This window comes from Dama dama, chromosome 10, assembly GCF_033118175.1.
Source record: "Dama dama isolate Ldn47 chromosome 10, ASM3311817v1, whole genome shotgun sequence".
In the NCBI taxonomy this organism is placed as follows: Eukaryota; Metazoa; Chordata; class Mammalia; order Artiodactyla; family Cervidae; genus Dama; species Dama dama.
This window is the reverse complement of record NC_083690.1, coordinates 35,355,392-35,373,446: the sequence shown is the minus strand read 5'-3', so window position 1 is coordinate 35,373,446 and position 18,055 is coordinate 35,355,392. Positions and strand designations below refer to the sequence as shown.

The following is an 18,055-nucleotide window of genomic DNA, read 5'->3' as shown; positions in this document are numbered from 1 at the left end:
GTGTCCCCTTGCAGGTCTGCAGGCCCCACCCCGACACTGGCCTGGCCTGTGTGCCCATGGGCCATGCTGCCAAGTTGGGAACAGTGGTGGCCCCTGAGCCTGCCTCGCCCATCGACTAACCTGCTCTCTCCCTCTCACCTCCCCAGGGCCGACGAAATTGAAATGATCATGACGGACCTTGAAAGAGCAAACCAGGTAGGATGTTTGACAGCTTCAGACATAAAGTCACAAGAGCATAGCCCTTTCTGTCCTCACGGAAGGGGCTTCTCTCTAAGTCAGGAAGCCAGTTAGTCTTGTATTTTTCACATGCACCTATCAAGGTTGATGCTTTTTCTGATGCCACAAGCTATATGTGAGAAGTCCCAGGTGTGATTTCCTTGGGAAAGTCTCTGATACAGTCCCTGCATCCCAGGCATCCTGTGGTGATGCTTTTTCTTTTCCTTCATCCATCTCTTAAGTCTCCACACTGTTCCCATGACAGCTGTTAAGCAGCAGCGTTTAGGCCAACACGTCAACCCCGCAGCAGAGTCTGTGCCTCCACCTTCTAACTGGTTGAGCCACTTGCCCTGGAGAGGACTGCCAGCCAATGGACCCTCTCGTCTGATTCTTAGTCATCACAGTCATCATCCACTTTTGTGGAAAGTACCCCCAGCACTGTGTCCCACACAGAATAGGCACACAGTATCCTCTAAACGGGACTTCCCAGGTGGGGCTAGTAGTAAAGAACCCACCTGCCAATGCAGGAGACATAAGAGACATGGGTTCGACCCCTGGGTTGGAGAGATCCTCTGGAGGAGGACATGGCAACCCACTCCAGTGTTCTTGCCTGGAGAATCCAGTGGGCAGAGGAGCCTGGTGGGCTACAGTCCATGGGGTCACAGAGACTTGGCCCACACACGCGCATCCCATGGCAATAAATACAGAGCTGCCACCCTGCCAAGCCCGGCCCTTCCCCAGGAACTCTGCAGAAGACGAAAAGATTTTGCTTCAGCAAATGGTGCTACTGCTTTGAAAAGGAAGGGGTCTCCCCCTTTTAATTTATTTTCTTCTAGTCTATTTTTTTAGTGGAGAGAAGCAGCCAGAGCTGGGTTAGGTTTCTCAGCCCCAGAAGGCCATGCACGGGCAGTCGTGGCCTCTCCCCACTTAGTTTTACAGCCGGGCTACCCCAAGCACAGGGAAGCTTAGGGGAGCCCCAAGAGGATGAAAATCCTTCTCGAATCTCCAGTCTCAGCTCTCTGCCTTTTGAGGGTCCCACAGCATGACTGCCTCCCAGCTGGCATTCCTGACCCCTTGGCAGACGTTCAGGAAAGAGCATCCCTGTTTGATCTTTAGCTCATGAAAATACCCTGAGCTCTGACTGAAATGTGAAAGTCAGTTTATGCAGGAGAACGGACATGGGTAGTCTGGATTCCTTTCTCCTTTCGGAGGGTCCTAGGCCTGATCCATGGGGGGTGCTCAGTAGAGACGCCCGGACTGCATCACCCCAGGTAGCATCTTTAAAATAATTCAATTTAATGTATTTACTTACTGGCCATACCGCACAGCATGTGAGATCTTAGTTCCCTGACCAGGGATTGAATCTGTGTTCCCTGCATTGGAAGTGCAGTTTTAACCCCTAGCCTGCCAGGGAAGTCCCAGGCAGCATGTTTGTGTAGTAACTTTGCTGGTCACAAGGAGAAGAGCTGACCATTCTTGAGTAACTTGCCTTGTGCCTGGCTCTGTTCCGAACACTTCACATGAACCAAGCCCCTTAAACCTCACCGGTTTCCACCAAGATCAGTGTGGTTATGACTCCCATTTTACAAGTGAGCAAACTGAGGCCAGCAGGCGGTCAGTTGCAGGGTCAGGCCTGGAGCCTAGGCTCTTCACCACACTCAGAAACAGGGCTGGAGCCCAACGGCTCGTTTTGCCTTTCTTTCAAGTTCCCCAAAACACCCATTCAGCTCCCTGCCCTAAAGCACTGCTTGTGCTCCAGTTCACAAAGGTGCCTAAGCATTTATTTACCCTAATTTACTGTAAACTACTTTACTTTGGCCCCTTTGTTCTTATTCAAGTAGCACTGCTCAACTTTGCAGAGACCATACTTGATAAGCTTCCCTGTCACAGGACTGTTATTCGCATTTCTCAAATTTCCACCCACCCACTCTCTCCCCCTGGCTGATCCTGGGCCAGCCTCCCCTTCTGAAGGCACTCTGGGTTAAGCTCTGGTTTGTTAGCTAACCGGATTCTGTGCATATCAAGTGCTCAGGCTCCAATTAGTCCGCAGGTACTAAGCATATTTGGCAGAGGTGTGCTTTTCTCAAAATGCCGAAGGCCCTGGGTGGCTCTAGGTCCTCAGAGATGCCAGGTGGGACCCTGCAGAAGGTGCCGCCACCAAGGTGGCAGTTTGCTCAGGTCCCCACTCACTACTTCCTGGCTGTGTGGCCTTGGACAAGTCTCTTCACTGCTTATATTTCTTTAAAAAAGAAAAGAAAAAGATTAACTTTGCAGACCTTATGCCAAGGAAAATTAACCCAGTCACAAAAAAAAGAAAACAAATACTGTGTGTTTCCTTCTATATAAGGTCCCTACAGTCATCAAATTCATAGACAGTAGAAGGGTGGGTATCAGGGGCTGGGGGAATGGGGAATTATAGTGTTTAATAGGGAAAGACTTTCAGTTCTGCAAGATGAAAAAGTTTTAGAGATGGTTGCCCAGCAATGCAAACATGCTTAACACTACTATAAAATCTATACTTAAAAATGGTTAAGATGGTGTATTTAATGGGATTGTAATTTACCATAATTTAATTTTTTTAATTAAAAAAAAAAAAAACTTGTTAATGTTCGAGAGAACAGGAGGGAGGGAGGGAATGATAGCGAGTGCAAGGTAGACCTCAGAGAGATTTCAGGTTCGAGGCCACCACAGCGGAGCGGGCATCACAGTGCAAGTCACTCAAATGTCTCAGCTTCCCAGTACATATAAAAGTTACGTTTATGCTACACTGCAAGTCTGTTAGGTGTGCAATAGCAGTATGTCCGAACAAGCAATGAACACACATACCTTAATTTTAAAAGAAAGCTATTGGAAAAACAGGATTGCCACCAACCTTCAACTTGTAAAAAGCAGTGTTTGGAAAGCACAATAAAGAGAAGCATGATAAAAGGAGGTCTGCCTGCACTTCCTTTGCAGGATTATTTGTAGAATCAGAGGTAAAATGCCCGGAAGTGGGGGGCTTCCTGCATGGCTCAGTGGCAAAAGAATCCTCCTGCCAGTGCAGGAGGCGTGGGTTTGATCCCTGAAGTCAGGAGGATCCCCTGGAGAGGGAGATGTCATGGACAGAGGAGCCTGGCAGGTTACAGTCCGTGGGGTCACAAAGAAATGGACATGCCTGAGCATGCATGCACACATGCCTGGAAGTGAGTGCCTTAATTCGTGCTCTGTAGTTGCTAACATAGCCAGATTCACAGGGAGAATTCCAAAGTCCCACCCTAGGGAAGTACCAGAACGGTGAAGGTATGGGGAGGTATAGGAGAGCCTAACCAGCCACTCAGGGCGAGTTCATAGCCGGATGTGCCTGCCAAAGGAGATTAATGCAACCTCAGGCTGCGTTAATAGAAATAGTCTCTGGAATGAAGGAGGTGATGATTCAGCACCCATCTGTAGCAATTAGTCCATGCCCAGGGAATTGTCATTCGTCCTAGAAACCCGGAAGGAAGGCAGGCATTCAGGGAGTGCTTTCAGGGTCCACTCCATGGCCAGGATGGGGAAGGGACCCTCAAGGAGGGAAACCAGGAGGTTTGGGGACACCTTTATTCTTTGGGGAGCAGAGAAAGAAAACAGAGGGACTTGACACATGGGGAACTTGGAATGTTAAGAGATCAGAAAGGGGAAGGCCTAGGGTGGTGGTTGTGAATTCTGGCCTTGCAGCTCTCCAGCACTGGCCAGGGAAGGGGTCGGGCTTTGTCATGGCTGAGGGCAGAGGCTAATGGGAGGGAGCTCCCCTCATCCCATGCAGGGAAGCTTGTTCTTAACAATGAGTCTCCAGAGGTACCTGGAGATGCCTTGGAAAGGAGTGAGCTCCCCGTCAAGAGCTATGTGAGCAGATATGGGCCAGACCTCGCTGAGCATGTGAGGTGGAGGATCAGACACAGAGCAAACAGAAAGTGCTTGGACTCAGTGACTCAGCAGGTTGACAAGGGTGACTCAATGAGGAGAAAAACTTCCTGGGTAGACAGGGAGGAGGGCACCCAGGAGGACGAGGAAGCCCTCAAGGGTTCCAGGCTGTTCCTAAAAGCCACTTTGGGAACGTGGGCCCAGAGGAGGGGGTCCAGCCAGGTTTGGGGCAGGGGGCCTCATCCTGAGAACAGTGGAGCATCACAGGCAGGAGTGAGACGCCGGATTTGAGTTCTAGACGGATTGCTCTGGCTAGACGTCGGAGAGCGGAGGGGAGTGAAAGGACCGGAAGCCAGGAGAGCAGTGAGCAGCTGCTGAGATGGATCAGGGCAGGGCTGTGCAGCGGCTCTGCCCCACTGCGACAAGGCGGAGGCGGAAGAGGGAGGGAGGAGGGGCACCGGGAGCTGCACCAGGGCGGGCACAGCCAGACATCTGGTTCTGTGCCTTTCCCATCAGGGGAGAGCCCCGGGAGGAGCAATTTGCTAGTTCATTGGCATATAACATTATTTTTGCACTGGGTTTATAGTCAAAACGTTCTACTGAGACCTGAAGCTCTATTTTATAGCTAAAGTACTTCTGTTTCTAGTGAGGAAAAGTGGAAGAGAATCAGCACCAGGCGATTAGGAGCCGGGTTTATTTACACCTATTTGTTCAACTTTGAGATGCTTGTATTAATACTGCCTTTACTGGTGACTGTTAAGGTTCAGAGGGGCTTCGCAGGTGGCTCAGCAGTAAAGAATCCACCTGCAGTGCAAGAGACCCGGGTTCGATCCCTGAATTGGGAAGATCCCCTGGAGAAGGAAATGGCAACCCACCCCAGTATTCTTGCCTGGGAAATTCCATGGACAGAGGAGCCTGGCAGGCTACAGTCCAAGGGGTCACAAAGAGTCAGACACGACTTACAGACTAAAAACAACAACAACAGAAAGTTCAGAGCTTTGGGGGCAGGAAGAGGTAGGGAAATTTGCTCTTCTGGCTTTTCTGAAATCATGACTCAGCAGTCAGCAGACAATCTTAAGTTTATAGGAGTTGGGTTTATATGGCGTTGAGTTAGGTCCAGCTTTCAGCCTGGCTGACCCTTGAAAGGAGAAATTCAAATCAATATCCATCGAATCCCCCAGAAATGCAGGCAGGAAGCCTGGACGGGCCTCCAGCCACCAGTATGGGGCCAGCTTGGGACACATGGCAATTAGTCTCCCGGTGGGCTTTTCTGATCTTCCTCCAATAATATCACTGAAGTGGGGCCGCCTCTGGCCCTAGCTGTCCCCCACAGCACTGGGTGGTGCTGCTTTGGAAGGGTGACCTGAAATTAGCTGTGTGCTTTACAGAGCGATGGCATCTGTTCCCTTGGAAAGTTGATCGTTGGTCTTTGTAGTCTTGCTCCCTTTCTCTTCAAGAGTCCAGGGCCTGGAGGGAAACAGGTTGAAGGGCCATCCCCGAGGAGACCTTGCCTTCTCCCGGAAATGGTCCAAATGTGTTATTTGTACTCGAGGAATATGGCGGCCAGGAGAACCTCCCCCGAAGATGTCCAAATCCCAAACTCCACAACCTGCGGGTATGTTCACTTACCTGCAGAGCAGAGTCAAGCCTGTTAATCTGCTGACCTTGAGGTGTGAGATTACAGAGGTGGGCCCCCCATAGTCACCAGGGTTCGCAGAGGCAGAGAGGGAGGCAGAGGGGTCAGAGTGAGGGGATGCGAGGATTCGATTGGCCACTGCAGATGCTGAAGGCCACAGTGAGGAAGGGGCCACAAGCCAAGGAATGCGGGCATCCTCTATGAGCTGGAAACAGCCAGAACACAGATCCTCCCCCAGAGGCTCAGGAAGGGCCCAGCCCTGCCAGCACCTTGATCTTACCCCAGTGAGCCCCGTAGCAGATGCCTGACCTCAGAACAGTGACGTGATCAACTTGTGGGACGTAATAAACTCAATGTGTGGGAGTTTGCTTCAGCAGCCTTGGGAAGGTCCTGCAGGGGGGACAGCCTTCCCTCAGACCAGGTTCCCAGCCACGCCCATGGCTGCCGCGTCCCTGGAGGGATTTGCTCAGCTCCGGTGTCCCTGAGCCTGGGGCCAGGTTGGGCAGAAGGCTAGATCAGAGATACACTACCTCCACCACCACTATCAACCATATAAAACCAGGGACCTCAAGGCCACACCTTAAATGGATAAACGGGAAAGCCTGCCCGACGGGGGAGGTGGGGAGGATTCCCTCACTTCCCAGCCTTGTTTCTGGGGGAGGAGACACACCCCTTGAGAGAACTCGGGAGCACAGCCATCTTGCCCGGGGCCCGGGGCTCATGTTCCACACTGGGCCAAGACCGGTATCGCCAGCCCCCGCCCCCCGCCCCCGCCTCCGGCTGCAGCCGCCCGAGCCAGTGTCATATGTGTGGAATCGTCACTGCCCTGTGCTGGCTCGACTAACAGAATTCTTGAAACGAAGTGCCCACAGCCAACAAAGCATCCTGCCTTCCTGGTCACAGACAGCTGAAGAGAACTAGAGTTTCACCTGAAGACGAGCTTCGGTCTCTCGTAATTATCCCCTGAAACTTTAAGATTTTAAATTTTAAAAAACTGTCCTCTTTTAAAGGTAAGGAAAGAATAATTGCCACCTGAGGCAGCCCATGCCAGGAGGCCAAAATAATAGTACTCATCCTTCCTCACTGGATGCCTCTCACCCCGTGGTAGGTGCTGCTAGGCACCCAGCTTGTGTTATCTCCTTGGTCGTCCTGCGGGGCAGCCTTTTCTGTCTCTATGGACGGAGTTACCACCACAATGCACAGCAAAACCCTCATTCATTCACATGCTCCCCGCTCCCTGCCCCACTCCCGTTTACTTTCCCTGTGCTTCCAGCATTTGCCCTCACTTCTCAGAAAAGGACAGAGAGTAAGAAACAGCCAGCAGATCTCTCAGGAGGGCAACCCAGGCTTGGCCAGGCTCTGTCCTCACCGTGGGGGGGCCGTTGAATCACATCCATGGTGCCACCAGCTCGGGAGCCCGGCCTCGGCCCTGGCTCTGCCTCTGCAGAGAGGACGAGGAGGCTGCCATCAGTGGGGACAAGGAGCTGCGTGTCTCCCGCACCCACGGCCCCATGTCTGGGCATGCAGATCAGAAACCAGCCCCAGAGCCCGCCCCTCTCGTTGTTGGTTCCGGTTCTAGAAACAAAGTTTCATCCGGTTGAACTGTGGTCGAGGGGCGAACGGCAGACCCCGGAAACAAGTGATGTCAAGGAGCCAACCCAGCATAGCACCCCTTCCTTCCACCTCAGCCGCTGACGGTGGGGCTACGTCTACAGCTACAGAGGCTCACTCACTGCAGCAGCTCCTGGCCTCCACTCTCTCCTCCACCGGCTCAGAGGCCTGTTTTGATTTCCAGTTGTTCAGCTTTGTGCAGGATTAGCTGCAGAGCCATGGAGATTTTATGCCCAAAAGTGTAACTGAGGAGAAAGACAAGAGTAAACTTCTTAGTGTGTGCTCGGGCTCAGTCATGTCCAACTCTTTGCAACCCCACGGACTGTAGCCCGCCAAGCTCCTCTGTCCATGGAATTCTCCAGGCAAGAATACAGGAGTGGGTTGCATTTCCTCCTCCAGAACATGTTCAGGAACTTGACTTGAGTATTAGAAAACACGTGATGTGGCCCATCTGGGAACAAACTCAGGGGGAAATCTTTTTCACCAGAGGGGAGTCATTCCTGCAGTTATCATCACCCACGAGCCCCCCACTCCCCCACCCCCGCCCACCAGCATCTTGGCCACACTGGTCATATTGCTGCCTTTCCTAACATGCGCGCCTCAAGACAGTTTGCAGCAGAGGGTGGGAGGCGGCTGCTCGAGCACAGACGGGCCTGGCCAGGCGCCGTGGGAATTAGATGGAGTGCAGTTCCAAGAGCTCCTGGAGCAGCATGGCCGGCAGCCTCCAGCACCACCCTGAGTGGGAGTAGCCACTGTTAGAAATACCGTAATTTGTCTGGATGCCAAGCAGACAGGGCCACACTGCCCTCACAGGACCGCTCAAGGCTGCCAAACCCCATCCTCATACATCTAGACAGATCGGCGAGTACCGGGCAGCGTAACTTTGTACTTCTCTTTTCAAAAATTCTTTCTTAGCAATTAGTAGGTACACGCTGTCACACCACACAATAAAACACACGAAATAGCCTTACTCAGCCAGGCTCTTCTCGTTCATCTTTTCTGTGAGCAGCATGTACAACTGGTAGAAAGAAGCAGCGATCACACCTCAGACCGTGTGCCCAGTGTCAGTTAGTGACTGCTTCTCACCTGTCTTTGCGTCTCGTCTCAGTCATAACTGTCAGATCGGGACAAGCCCATCAACAAAGCACTTCTGGACAAGTGTACTTCTGGCTGTTAATCCTTGAAAAGTCCCTGGGAGGGAGAGAGTGTTTCCATTTTACAGATGGGAAGGTGGAGGCTTGGTGAGCTGAACTACGTAACCTGTCCTCATCCCTTGATCCCAAAGGCCCAATTCCTGCCCACTGTGGTGCCCTCTTAGGTGACAGGCATGGGAGTGACTGTCCTCGCCAGCCAGTGGGACATCCTGGTTAGCTGTCCAGGGCCACTGGTGTCCTTGTCCAGGAATTACAGCAAATGACAGAAGCATCCACTTGTTTCTCCTTCAGCCTCCTCCTCGTGGACGCCTCTGTTCATCCTCGCCCCCCAAGCAATGCCTCGCTGGCCTGGCTGGCTGGAAATGGCCAGCCTCGGCGTTAGAAAGCTTGGTTGGGTGAAGGGTTAAATATGTTGAAATAAGCCTGGTCCTCACAAAAGAAGTGGCATTTACACCCCGTCCGTTTATGGAAATACTTGCTAGAGGAAAACAACCACAACGTTGTGCGTGCGTGTTTTCAGGAGGAGAATGGCCAGAGTGTCTTTAATTCACTGTTTACCCGTGAGAATTACTCCCAGGAGTAATCCTGCAATAAAATCTTCTTGGTCTATGAGAATAGAAAGAAATTGAATCAAAAGACTCCATTTCCACTTGTATTTATTCAGTCTGGGAAATTCAGTGGGCCGGAGCGCTAGTATCAGCAGGGGATTCCTTGCTCCTAGCGTTAAATTACTGTCATAATCGCTCAATTATTTCTTCCTTGTACTGTTTAAAATAAAAATCCATCACATTCTCTGTGTTTTTTTTCCAGCATTTATTAGGTTGAGTGTTTAGGAAAATCAATTATAGTCAGTCAGGCATGAATTGATGAATGTTCTTGTAATAATTGTCAGTTGTTAAACCGAATGTACTTTCTCTTTCCACCCTTTTCATTTCCTTCAGAGGGCAGAGGTGGCTCAAAGAGAGGCGGAGACCTTGCGGGAGCAGCTCTCGTCGGCCAACCACTCTCTCCAGCTGGCCTCCCAGATCCAGAAGGCGCCGGACGTGGTGGGTAGCCCAGCCCCAGGGGCCCCTGTCGCCCTGCATCCGCACCTCTGTGTTACAGCCACTTTCCCCTTTGGCTGTGGAGCATCCCTTTGGCGGGATAATATTTGAAATAGTCCCGCTGTCTTGGTGGAGTATGCTAGTGACAGTCTGGGGGTGGAAACTGTTTGAGGCAGAGGGGGAGCTTTGCTGGTGGTGCGTTGGTGCTGGTGGTCAGGGTGACGCCACCCGGCGCAGAGCCCGCAGAGAGCATCCTCCCGCTTAGGCTGGTGGGGGTTGGGGGGCTGCCGCTGGCAGATGGGCGGCACTCCCAAGCTGAAGGCTTAACGACACTGCACAGGAAGCTTGGAGATTTGGTCTTCTGGACATGTCCTTCCAGAGTAAAAAAGCACTTCATGATGGCAGTGGGGGTGGGGAACAAGGGAGGTGATCACGCAGCAACCCACTCTTCATCTGCATGATAGTCTGGACCTTGCCCAACGTGCACACGATCCCGAGGAGCCAGGCACACACCTCTCAGTCCTCTGCCTCTTGATTTTCCTAAGATTAATGGAAACTGCTTTTAGCTGGAACTTTCCCAGCTCAATCAGGGCAGCTTTGAACTATCGGATTCCAGACTCTTCAGTGCCATGCAGCAACCGTCGACCCTGGAACCAAATCCCTGGGTTCCAACCCCAGCTCTGCAGTTTATCTGCTGTGTGACTTGGGGCAAGTGGCTTAACCTCCCTGAGTCTCAGTGGCACTGTCCATAAAAGAGGTTTTCACCAGGGTTCTGGAAATTACTCTGAGCAAGGCCAGTCCCGCCACATAATCCGTCATCCGACAACCTTAGTGGCGAGTCTTCTGTGGTCAGCATCAGCGCTCTGGTCCAGGAGCCCCAGTTTTCAAGCCAGATCCATCAGTAGTTCACGTCCAGTGATGTGAGCTCAGGTGGTAACACTTACCAGGCCTGAGTTTCCTGGCGTGCAGAGTAAGGAGGAAGTGATCCTGAGGACCCCTCAGCTTTGACGGCCTATGATGGGTGAATCACACTTGTTAATATCCTTTTATTTATTTTTTCTTAAGTTTTTTTTTTTTTTTTCTTTTCTTTTCTGACTTGGACTAGTTTTAAAGTTTTCATTGACTTTGTTACAACATTGCTTCTGTTTTTATGTTCTGGTTTTTTGGCCACAAGGCATGCGGGATCTTAGCTCCCCGACCAGGGATCAAACCCACACCCTCTGCTTTGGAAGGCAAAGTCTTAGCCCCTGGACCACCAGGGAAGCCCCTGTCCTTTCACTTAACAGACAGTTGGAGAGCCCTTGCTGTGAGCCAGGACCCGCAGCCGGGACCCTGGGAGAGCCAGGAGGGACGAGCAAGGCCCTCCCCGTGGAGAGGACAGTCGAGGGGGAGACGTCCTGCTGTAATAAGGTGGCACATCACTCTGACAGCCTCTCTGCCACCCAGCACATGAAGCGGGGCGTTGTCATTTCTTTATGTAGATGAGGAAATGGAAGCTCCCTGGACGTAAACCCCTCGTCCCAGAATGTTCGGCCCCAGTGTCCAAGCCAGGGCTTGAACAGGGGCCGCATCCACCCCAGACCAGAGCTTTAAAATTATTCCCCAGGAACGGATCCAAAGCAAAGCTTTAGTGTGAGGACCCCTTGTAAGACGAGATTTTAAGTTCACATTTAACTAAAACATGAGTTAAGCGTTTCAGGATACAGAGAAAAATTTTCCATTTAAGGCACCATCACAGCCTTTGTACTTAATGGACTCTGGTATTAATTTTGCCCAAAACGGCCCCTCGTCCAAGTTCACCTGGACGGGACCCAGCCCCACGGCCATGGCAGGAGGAAGCCGTCAAGGATGGCGTCTACACAGCTTCTCCCGGCCTCTGTGGTCGCTTGGGGCCCTCGAGAGAAGGCCACGCATCCTGTGTCCACACGGGGCTCCTGAGCTACAAGTTGTGATTGAGAGGGTTCCTGGCACAGTCCTGGACTGTAGCAACCAAAACATTTCGGAAGGAAATGAGTGTTTGTGCAGGTAGAGTAAGTTGTGGATCCTCGGGGTGCTTAAACACTTCATCATCGGCTAAGTGCAGTGTTTACATGGCACCGCTTCAGTCTCCCGCTAGCGACCCTGCCAGGGCTCCCCTCGGGGGTGCGTTCCCACGTAGCTCAGCAGCTCCAGCCCCAGCCAGTCGGGGAGCGAACGAGCAAACATAGGAAACCGGGCCAGCGGCACAAAGTCTGTTGGGCTTGGCTGGCAGATCTCAGCAGAGAAACAGTCGAGGCTATAGATCCAGCAGAAGCCAAAGATCCCGGGCCACTGGGGTCTTAGTGGAATCGCCGATTCCGGAAGGCTCTGTTCCTCCTGCCTGAGGTGCCGTGCAGGGCTCCTGACGGTTATCTCATCTCTGCCTCATGATGCCGCGGTCGTTAGAGGACAGTTTTGTTGCCTTCATTTTGTATGTGAGGAAACAGGCTCAGAAGAGTTAAGTCATCTGCCCAGGGTCACACAGCTAAAACATGACCGAGTTGGAATGTGAGCCCAAGGTTGTCTTGCTCCAAAGTCCACCCCTTCTTCTCCCTCCATCCAGCCACCCCGGATGGGGGCACACTCGTGCGCACTCAAGGAGACAGGAGATATGCAGGCTGTTTGGCAAGTATTTACAGGAAAATGTTAGTTCGGGGCTCTGATGCCCCACACCAGGCCGCCTTGAACCTAAACGCCTATCCATCAGGTGAACAAACTGGATGGAGTCCACCTACATTGGCCACTTGGCATTGGCAGGAATAGCAGGGTGATGAGGAGGAAGGGAAACGGAGCCTCCCAGTCCCTCGGCCCTCCCCGGAGAGGTCAGCCTAGACTCCAAGCGTTTGCCTCGCAGGCTGGGATCCCGGCCCACCATCACCGCACATCAGGTTTCCCGCACGTTGAGTAACACTCATGTATCTCTTTCGTATTTCACCTGAAAATGGCTGCAGGGTAGCAGAGATCATTATCTGGCATCTTCTGTCCGGTCTTCGTGTTCTGGTCTCTGTGAGAGGATTTATGTGACCTGCGAGGGTCCACACAAGCGGGTCGGCAGGCAGGCAGATGGTTCCAAGGGACAGAGTTTAATGGGTACTCCCTCAGCCACTGCTGCTTCTGCGTTCATTCTCCCCTTTGGAAACACACCCCCACCCCCCAGTCCCAGCACCCTTATGTATGAAGCCTGGAGCCTGGGCAAGTCCCCCAAGACAGACTCAGGACCCCATGCTGGTGCTCACAGGGGCCTGTTGTCAGGCTGAGGGAAGTCAGTTTCTGTCCTTCCATGGTTTGTCCAAGCCAGGGTCCTGACCCTGGACCCCATCCATGTCACTGGGGAGTCCCTGGGCCCTACCCCAGGCCCCTGAACCACAGCCGCCACAGCAGGGCTAGACCCCATGTGTTTGCTAAAGCCCCCAAGGGATTTGGGCTTTCCTGGTGGCTCAGTGGTAAAGAATCTGCCTGCAGTGCAGGAGATGAGGGTTCAATCCCTGCGTTAGGAAGATCCCCTGGAGAAAGAAATAGCAGCCCACTCCAATATTCTTGCCTGGAGAATCCCATGAACCAAGGAGCCTGATGGGCTACAGTCCATAAGGTCACAAAGAGTTGGACATGATTAGCGATTAAACAACAACCAAGGGATTTGGGTGTGGCTAATCAAGGCCTAGACAGACACGAGGGAGGCAGTGGTCCTGGTCCCCTGGCTCCACATTTCTCAATAATAATCTCAACTGATTAATCTCAGTTATTACTGCTTATTACTGAACTGCCAGAGGCCAACCTCCTACAGTTTTCCACCCCTCCCCGACCCTGTCCCACCATCTCCTTTGAGCTGGTGCCCACAGACCAGCGGGCCACACCTCCATCACCCAGGTGTGGGCCTCTCCTCCACCCACAGCCCCTGGTCCATTCCCAGGCCCTTGTCCAGCTCTCCCTCCATTTCCCACTGTGTCTACACGATGGGATGACAGGATGCCCTTGTGCTAGAGATGGAAGTGAGCACATTCAGGTGCAGAGGAGGGTGGTGTTTCCTATCCTAATTCCAAGGTCCCATTGCTTTAGGGTATATTACCTCATCTCATCTCACATAATTTATGTGGGACACGAATGATGTTTGCTTTGTTACGAATAAGCACTCTGTGGCTGTTCCTGAATTAATTGGCATGCCTACATTCACGTGGTTTACTTGTGGGCCAAGACAGGCTGGGCCCCAGGAGCTGAGTGGACATCCATCCCCTGGGACAGCCCGTCCCCTGCCCCCATCCTGGGTCCAGGGCCACACTGAGAGCTGCTGTTTTTACACATGTCTTCTGAGCCCCTTGTCCCTGATGTGGTGAGCTGCACTCACCTGTTGAAAACCCCAGATCACCTTCCGGTTTGTCTTACAGATTCTTTCCCTACGAGCACTTTCACAGTCTCTATGGCTGCCATTCCTCATCCCTGGAAGGTAAATAAGTTCAATTAGATACCATAGCACAGCCTACCCCCACCACGAGGCCGACCTCCCTGTATCACTGTCATCACGTCCCCCTGCTAAGTCCGGGCCCCCTGGCCGCCCTCCCAAGTGGTCACTTTCAGGTACCAACAGACTCAGACCTCTTCAAGCCGGCCCCTCAGCATCGGTCACCGCTTCCTCGTGCCCTGCTCCCTGCCTCTCCCACCCCGTCCCACCTGTGGCGTCTGTGCCCGGAGACAGAGCCCCTCTTCTTCCCACAGGCTCACCCGTCCACCCACACCCTCCGTTCATCCGCAGGCCCCTCTGCTGTCCTCACTGTGGGGGAGACTTCTCTGCAGTCCCTTGGCTCCTGACTTCAGTTCCTGCCCATGTTGTCTAAGGGCAGAGCTTCCTAAATTCTCTGTGGTTAAGGACGCTTTTATTTGTTTTGTTTTGCTTCTAATTTCCAATCTGTTGCAGACTGTTTTACAAAAGACAATAAAAACGTCACAGCAAAATCAGATTGCTGTAAAAGTTTCTAAACGCTTATTCTCCATTTCAGTGCTTGTCTCACTATGTACCGGCCACGGTTTATGAATTGGCACCGGTCTGTGGAGCACAGTCTGAACAGAACTGATCTGGACAGCATGTGCCTCTTTAATAAGTTGGCGGGAGAATGCTCACTGGGGCCCCAGGGCCACGGGTAGATCTGCCAGAAGTCAGGGGAAGCGAAGGGCTTACTTTACAACGTCATGCAGACTAGAGACACTGCCCACAAAGCTTCACTTTCTTACATGGTAAAGGCCTTAGTTTCCCGGGAGGGAGATAGGAAACATTATTTCCCTGGTGACCAGCTGTCCGCAAAAGTGAGAACCCTGTGACAGGCATGTCACATGTGGGATGGCATGGCTGTCCCTGCTAACTGGGGCTGCAGCTGCCACAGTTCCCTGCCCCAGTTTAGGCCAGACTACGGCACGCAGCAGTGCATGTCCGGGGGCCGGGGTTCGGCGGGAATGGTGGCATTCTAGACTGCAGTGTGAGCCACCCCCAGGTCTCTGCTGTCACGGGGACCAAGCCATCCTCCCCTCCCCACCCCATCAGTCACACCCAGAAGCGCTCCGCCCTGCAGACAAGCTCCCAGAATTATTCAGGCGCTACAGTTACTTTTAAAACCTGACAAAAGTACTGCTCTCCTACTTAAGAAGTGGAGTTATGAATTTGACTTTTAAAAAAGATCTTTTCCCTGTTTTGCATATTTTCTAAAATGAGCAAATTTGAGGAGTGGGGAGTAAGGTTTTTAAAACAGCAATTATCAAAAGAATTTGTAAGCAAAGGAACCCCAAATAATGCATTTTCCACATCTTTTAGCTTTTTTTTAAATTGCCAACTCTGAGAATCAACTTGTCAAATGATATCTCAGCTTCTAGATAATATAGTAATGAAGCAAAAGGATACTGAATCTCATCTTGTGGTAGAAAAATCCGAATGCTGTGGAACATCCCAGAAGCCGTCCTCAGAACCTTCCCCTCTGGCGTCCCCAGCCATCATCAGCAGGGCCGTTTCCTTCACCTCCTTCAGGCCTTTGCTCAAAAGTCACCCTCTCAATGAGGTTTCTCCTGACATATTAACCCCAGATGCCCCGTCCCTGCTTCAGTTTTTTCATGGCACTTATCACCATCCAACACGCTCCGTGCTAATAAGCATATTTAAGGTGCCTTGATAGCTCAGTTGGTAAAGAATCCGCCTGCAGTGCAGGAGACCCCAGTTCGTTTCCTGGGTCTGGAAGATCCGCTGGAGAAAGGATAGGCTACCCACTCCAGTGTTCTTGGTCTTCCCTGGTGGCTTAGCTGGTAAAGATCTGCCTGCAATGCGGGAGACCTGGCTTCAAATCCTGGGTCGGGAAGATCCCCTGGAGAAAGGAAAGGCTACCCACTCCGGTATTCTGGCCTGGAGAATTCCATGGACTGTATAGTCCATGGGTTCGCAAAGAGCCGGACACGACTGAGGGACTTTCACCTTCAGGCCCACCCTGCCCCGCCCCATGGGGACAGGACTTCTGTCCTTTCGTCCTCTGCCGTGTGCCTGGTGCACAGTGGGTATTCGGTAAATGGTTGTTGAACAGACGAATCCAGGCGGCAGCTCCCAGGCAGGTGGGAAGGCGGCGGGGGCAGGGCGGTGGGCAGGGCGGGTCTGAGCAGAGACACAAGGTGCTGCCGTCTCATCCACGTCACCATCCACATCCTTCCCGCCGCCTGCTTTTCACCTCAGCCGGCCACCAGCACCGACGACCGACCCCGCGCACCCGTACGAAGCCGGAGCGGTTCTGTCATCTCCTTTGTCCTCCGCAGGAGCAGGCCATAGAGGTGCTGACCCGCTCCAGCCTGGAAGCTGAGTTGGCCGCCAAGGAGCGGGAGATCGCCCAGCTAGTGGAGGATGTGCAGAGACTCCAGGCCAACCTCAGCAAGCTGCGTGAGAATTCGGCCAGCCAGATCTCCCAGCTCGAGCAGCAGCTGAGCGCCAAGAACAGCACCCTTAAGGTAAGGGCGTCAGAGGGCTGGGAGGGAGTTCGGGGGGCCGGGGAGGGCAGCACGCACGCGTGCACACACCACCTCCCTCCACACATGGTCCTTTAGGGCACAGGGCATCTGGCTGCCCACCAGCACCCTGAGCTCTTCAAAGGGCACTTCACCCCACCGTGTAATGACCATGGCAGGGTGCCTCACCTCAAAGCCATCTTGTTGTCTGTGACAGTGATGTTTAAAATTCCTTCTCCTTTTAAAAGCAAAAGTGACTGCTGGGGACTTATCTCGGTCGAGCTCCAGCCATCAGCCTGAGTCTCTCCCTCCAGTGAGTCCAGTAGGAGGCATGAGGCTCCCCTGGACTCAGCTCCTCTCAGAAGTTCCATTAGGCTCTTGTTTGGAGGACTCCGTGTCTTGACTGACAGCAGGCATGGCAGCCTTGACCCCTGTGAGGTGGCTGGGAGCAGAGTCCTAAAGCCCAAGACAGGCTTGACCCAGGTGGCACATCCCTGCCAGTCGGCCATCCTCTCACGCAGCCCATGGTAGAAACCCCCATCCTGGGGTCCCGCCCGCCCATTGCGCTTGCTCGTCATCCAAGGACTCAGAGGCTGTTGGTGCTGGACCCGAGGCTATGAGCTCGCTGACCTGGGCTAGAGCACCGTCAGGGCACGGCTGTCCACAGACATAGTAGTCCAGCTCTGCCGGCCTCCCCTGGCTCCTAGAGGAGGCTGCCTCAGAAGGATCCAGCCCCCTGGGACCCCAGCCCTCCCTGTGCCCAAACAAAATGAACGCCAAGGGTGCGCTTCGGGCAAGTCAGCACCGAGCCTGGGGGGCCCTGCTCCCAACCTGCAGGGCTGTTTTCTGATCTGCAGGGCCCAGAGCCCCCACGATCTGCCCCTGATCTCCCACCCGCAGTCCTCAGAGGTCTAGCCAGAAACTATGTCCTCTTGCGGCGTCTCGTGCATCTGTGTCCCAAATTCGGAACCCAGAACCTTCTACATTGTATTTTTTAAATTATATTTATTTAAGGTATGTTCAATCTGTTGAAGTTAGCATAATTTGGAGGTGGTCCTGGCACCCTAGACTCACACGTCAGAGCCAGCAAGGACTCCTCAGTGGGATCTTATGTGACGACGGAGAGACAGGACCGGTGAGGGCAGAGGCACGAGCTCTGCCGTCCGCCCACGAGGCCCCCCACCTCCACTCAACGCCCATTCGTGACGGGCGTGAACGGATAAGCGACCGACGGCCAATTATAGTCCCTGTGCACGAGAGAAAGTGGATCACAGTTAATCGTAAAAAATGTCAGGAAAACTTTCTCTTATGTAAAGTAATTCTAGAATGTGGTTAGGCCCCATTTTGATATTTTCTAAGTTGAGTTTTTTTGGGGGGTTTTTTTTTTCCTTCTCAACTCATGACCATGTTTCTGAAGCAGCACTTAGTCTCCAACAAGTCTGTCCTCCTGGCAGCTCGCTGGCCTGACCTCGCTGGCACCAGGGCGGCCACAGTTCGCCCTCAGTAGACCCTTCTCTGCCTCTTTGGGTTTCTCT

The 18,055-nt window shown here is 52.8% G+C and overlaps 1 protein-coding gene across 3 annotated transcripts in view; it reads left to right on the top strand.

The window, feature by feature from the left end:
• The window catches only part of CUX1 (cut like homeobox 1), a 347,872-nt gene that overhangs the window by 245,238 nt on the left and 84,579 nt on the right, over positions 1–18,055 (top strand). For 2 of the 3 annotated variants that reach the window (XM_061153495.1, XM_061153492.1), the window contains exons 9-11: positions 147–195; positions 9,438–9,542; positions 16,335–16,523. In XM_061153495.1, coding sequence (XP_061009478.1) covers positions 147–195; positions 9,438–9,542; positions 16,335–16,523 — 343 coding nt within the window. The remainder of the gene's footprint in view (positions 1–146; positions 196–9,437; positions 9,543–16,334; positions 16,524–18,055) is intronic. The other variant, XM_061153494.1, reaches the window with a different exon arrangement.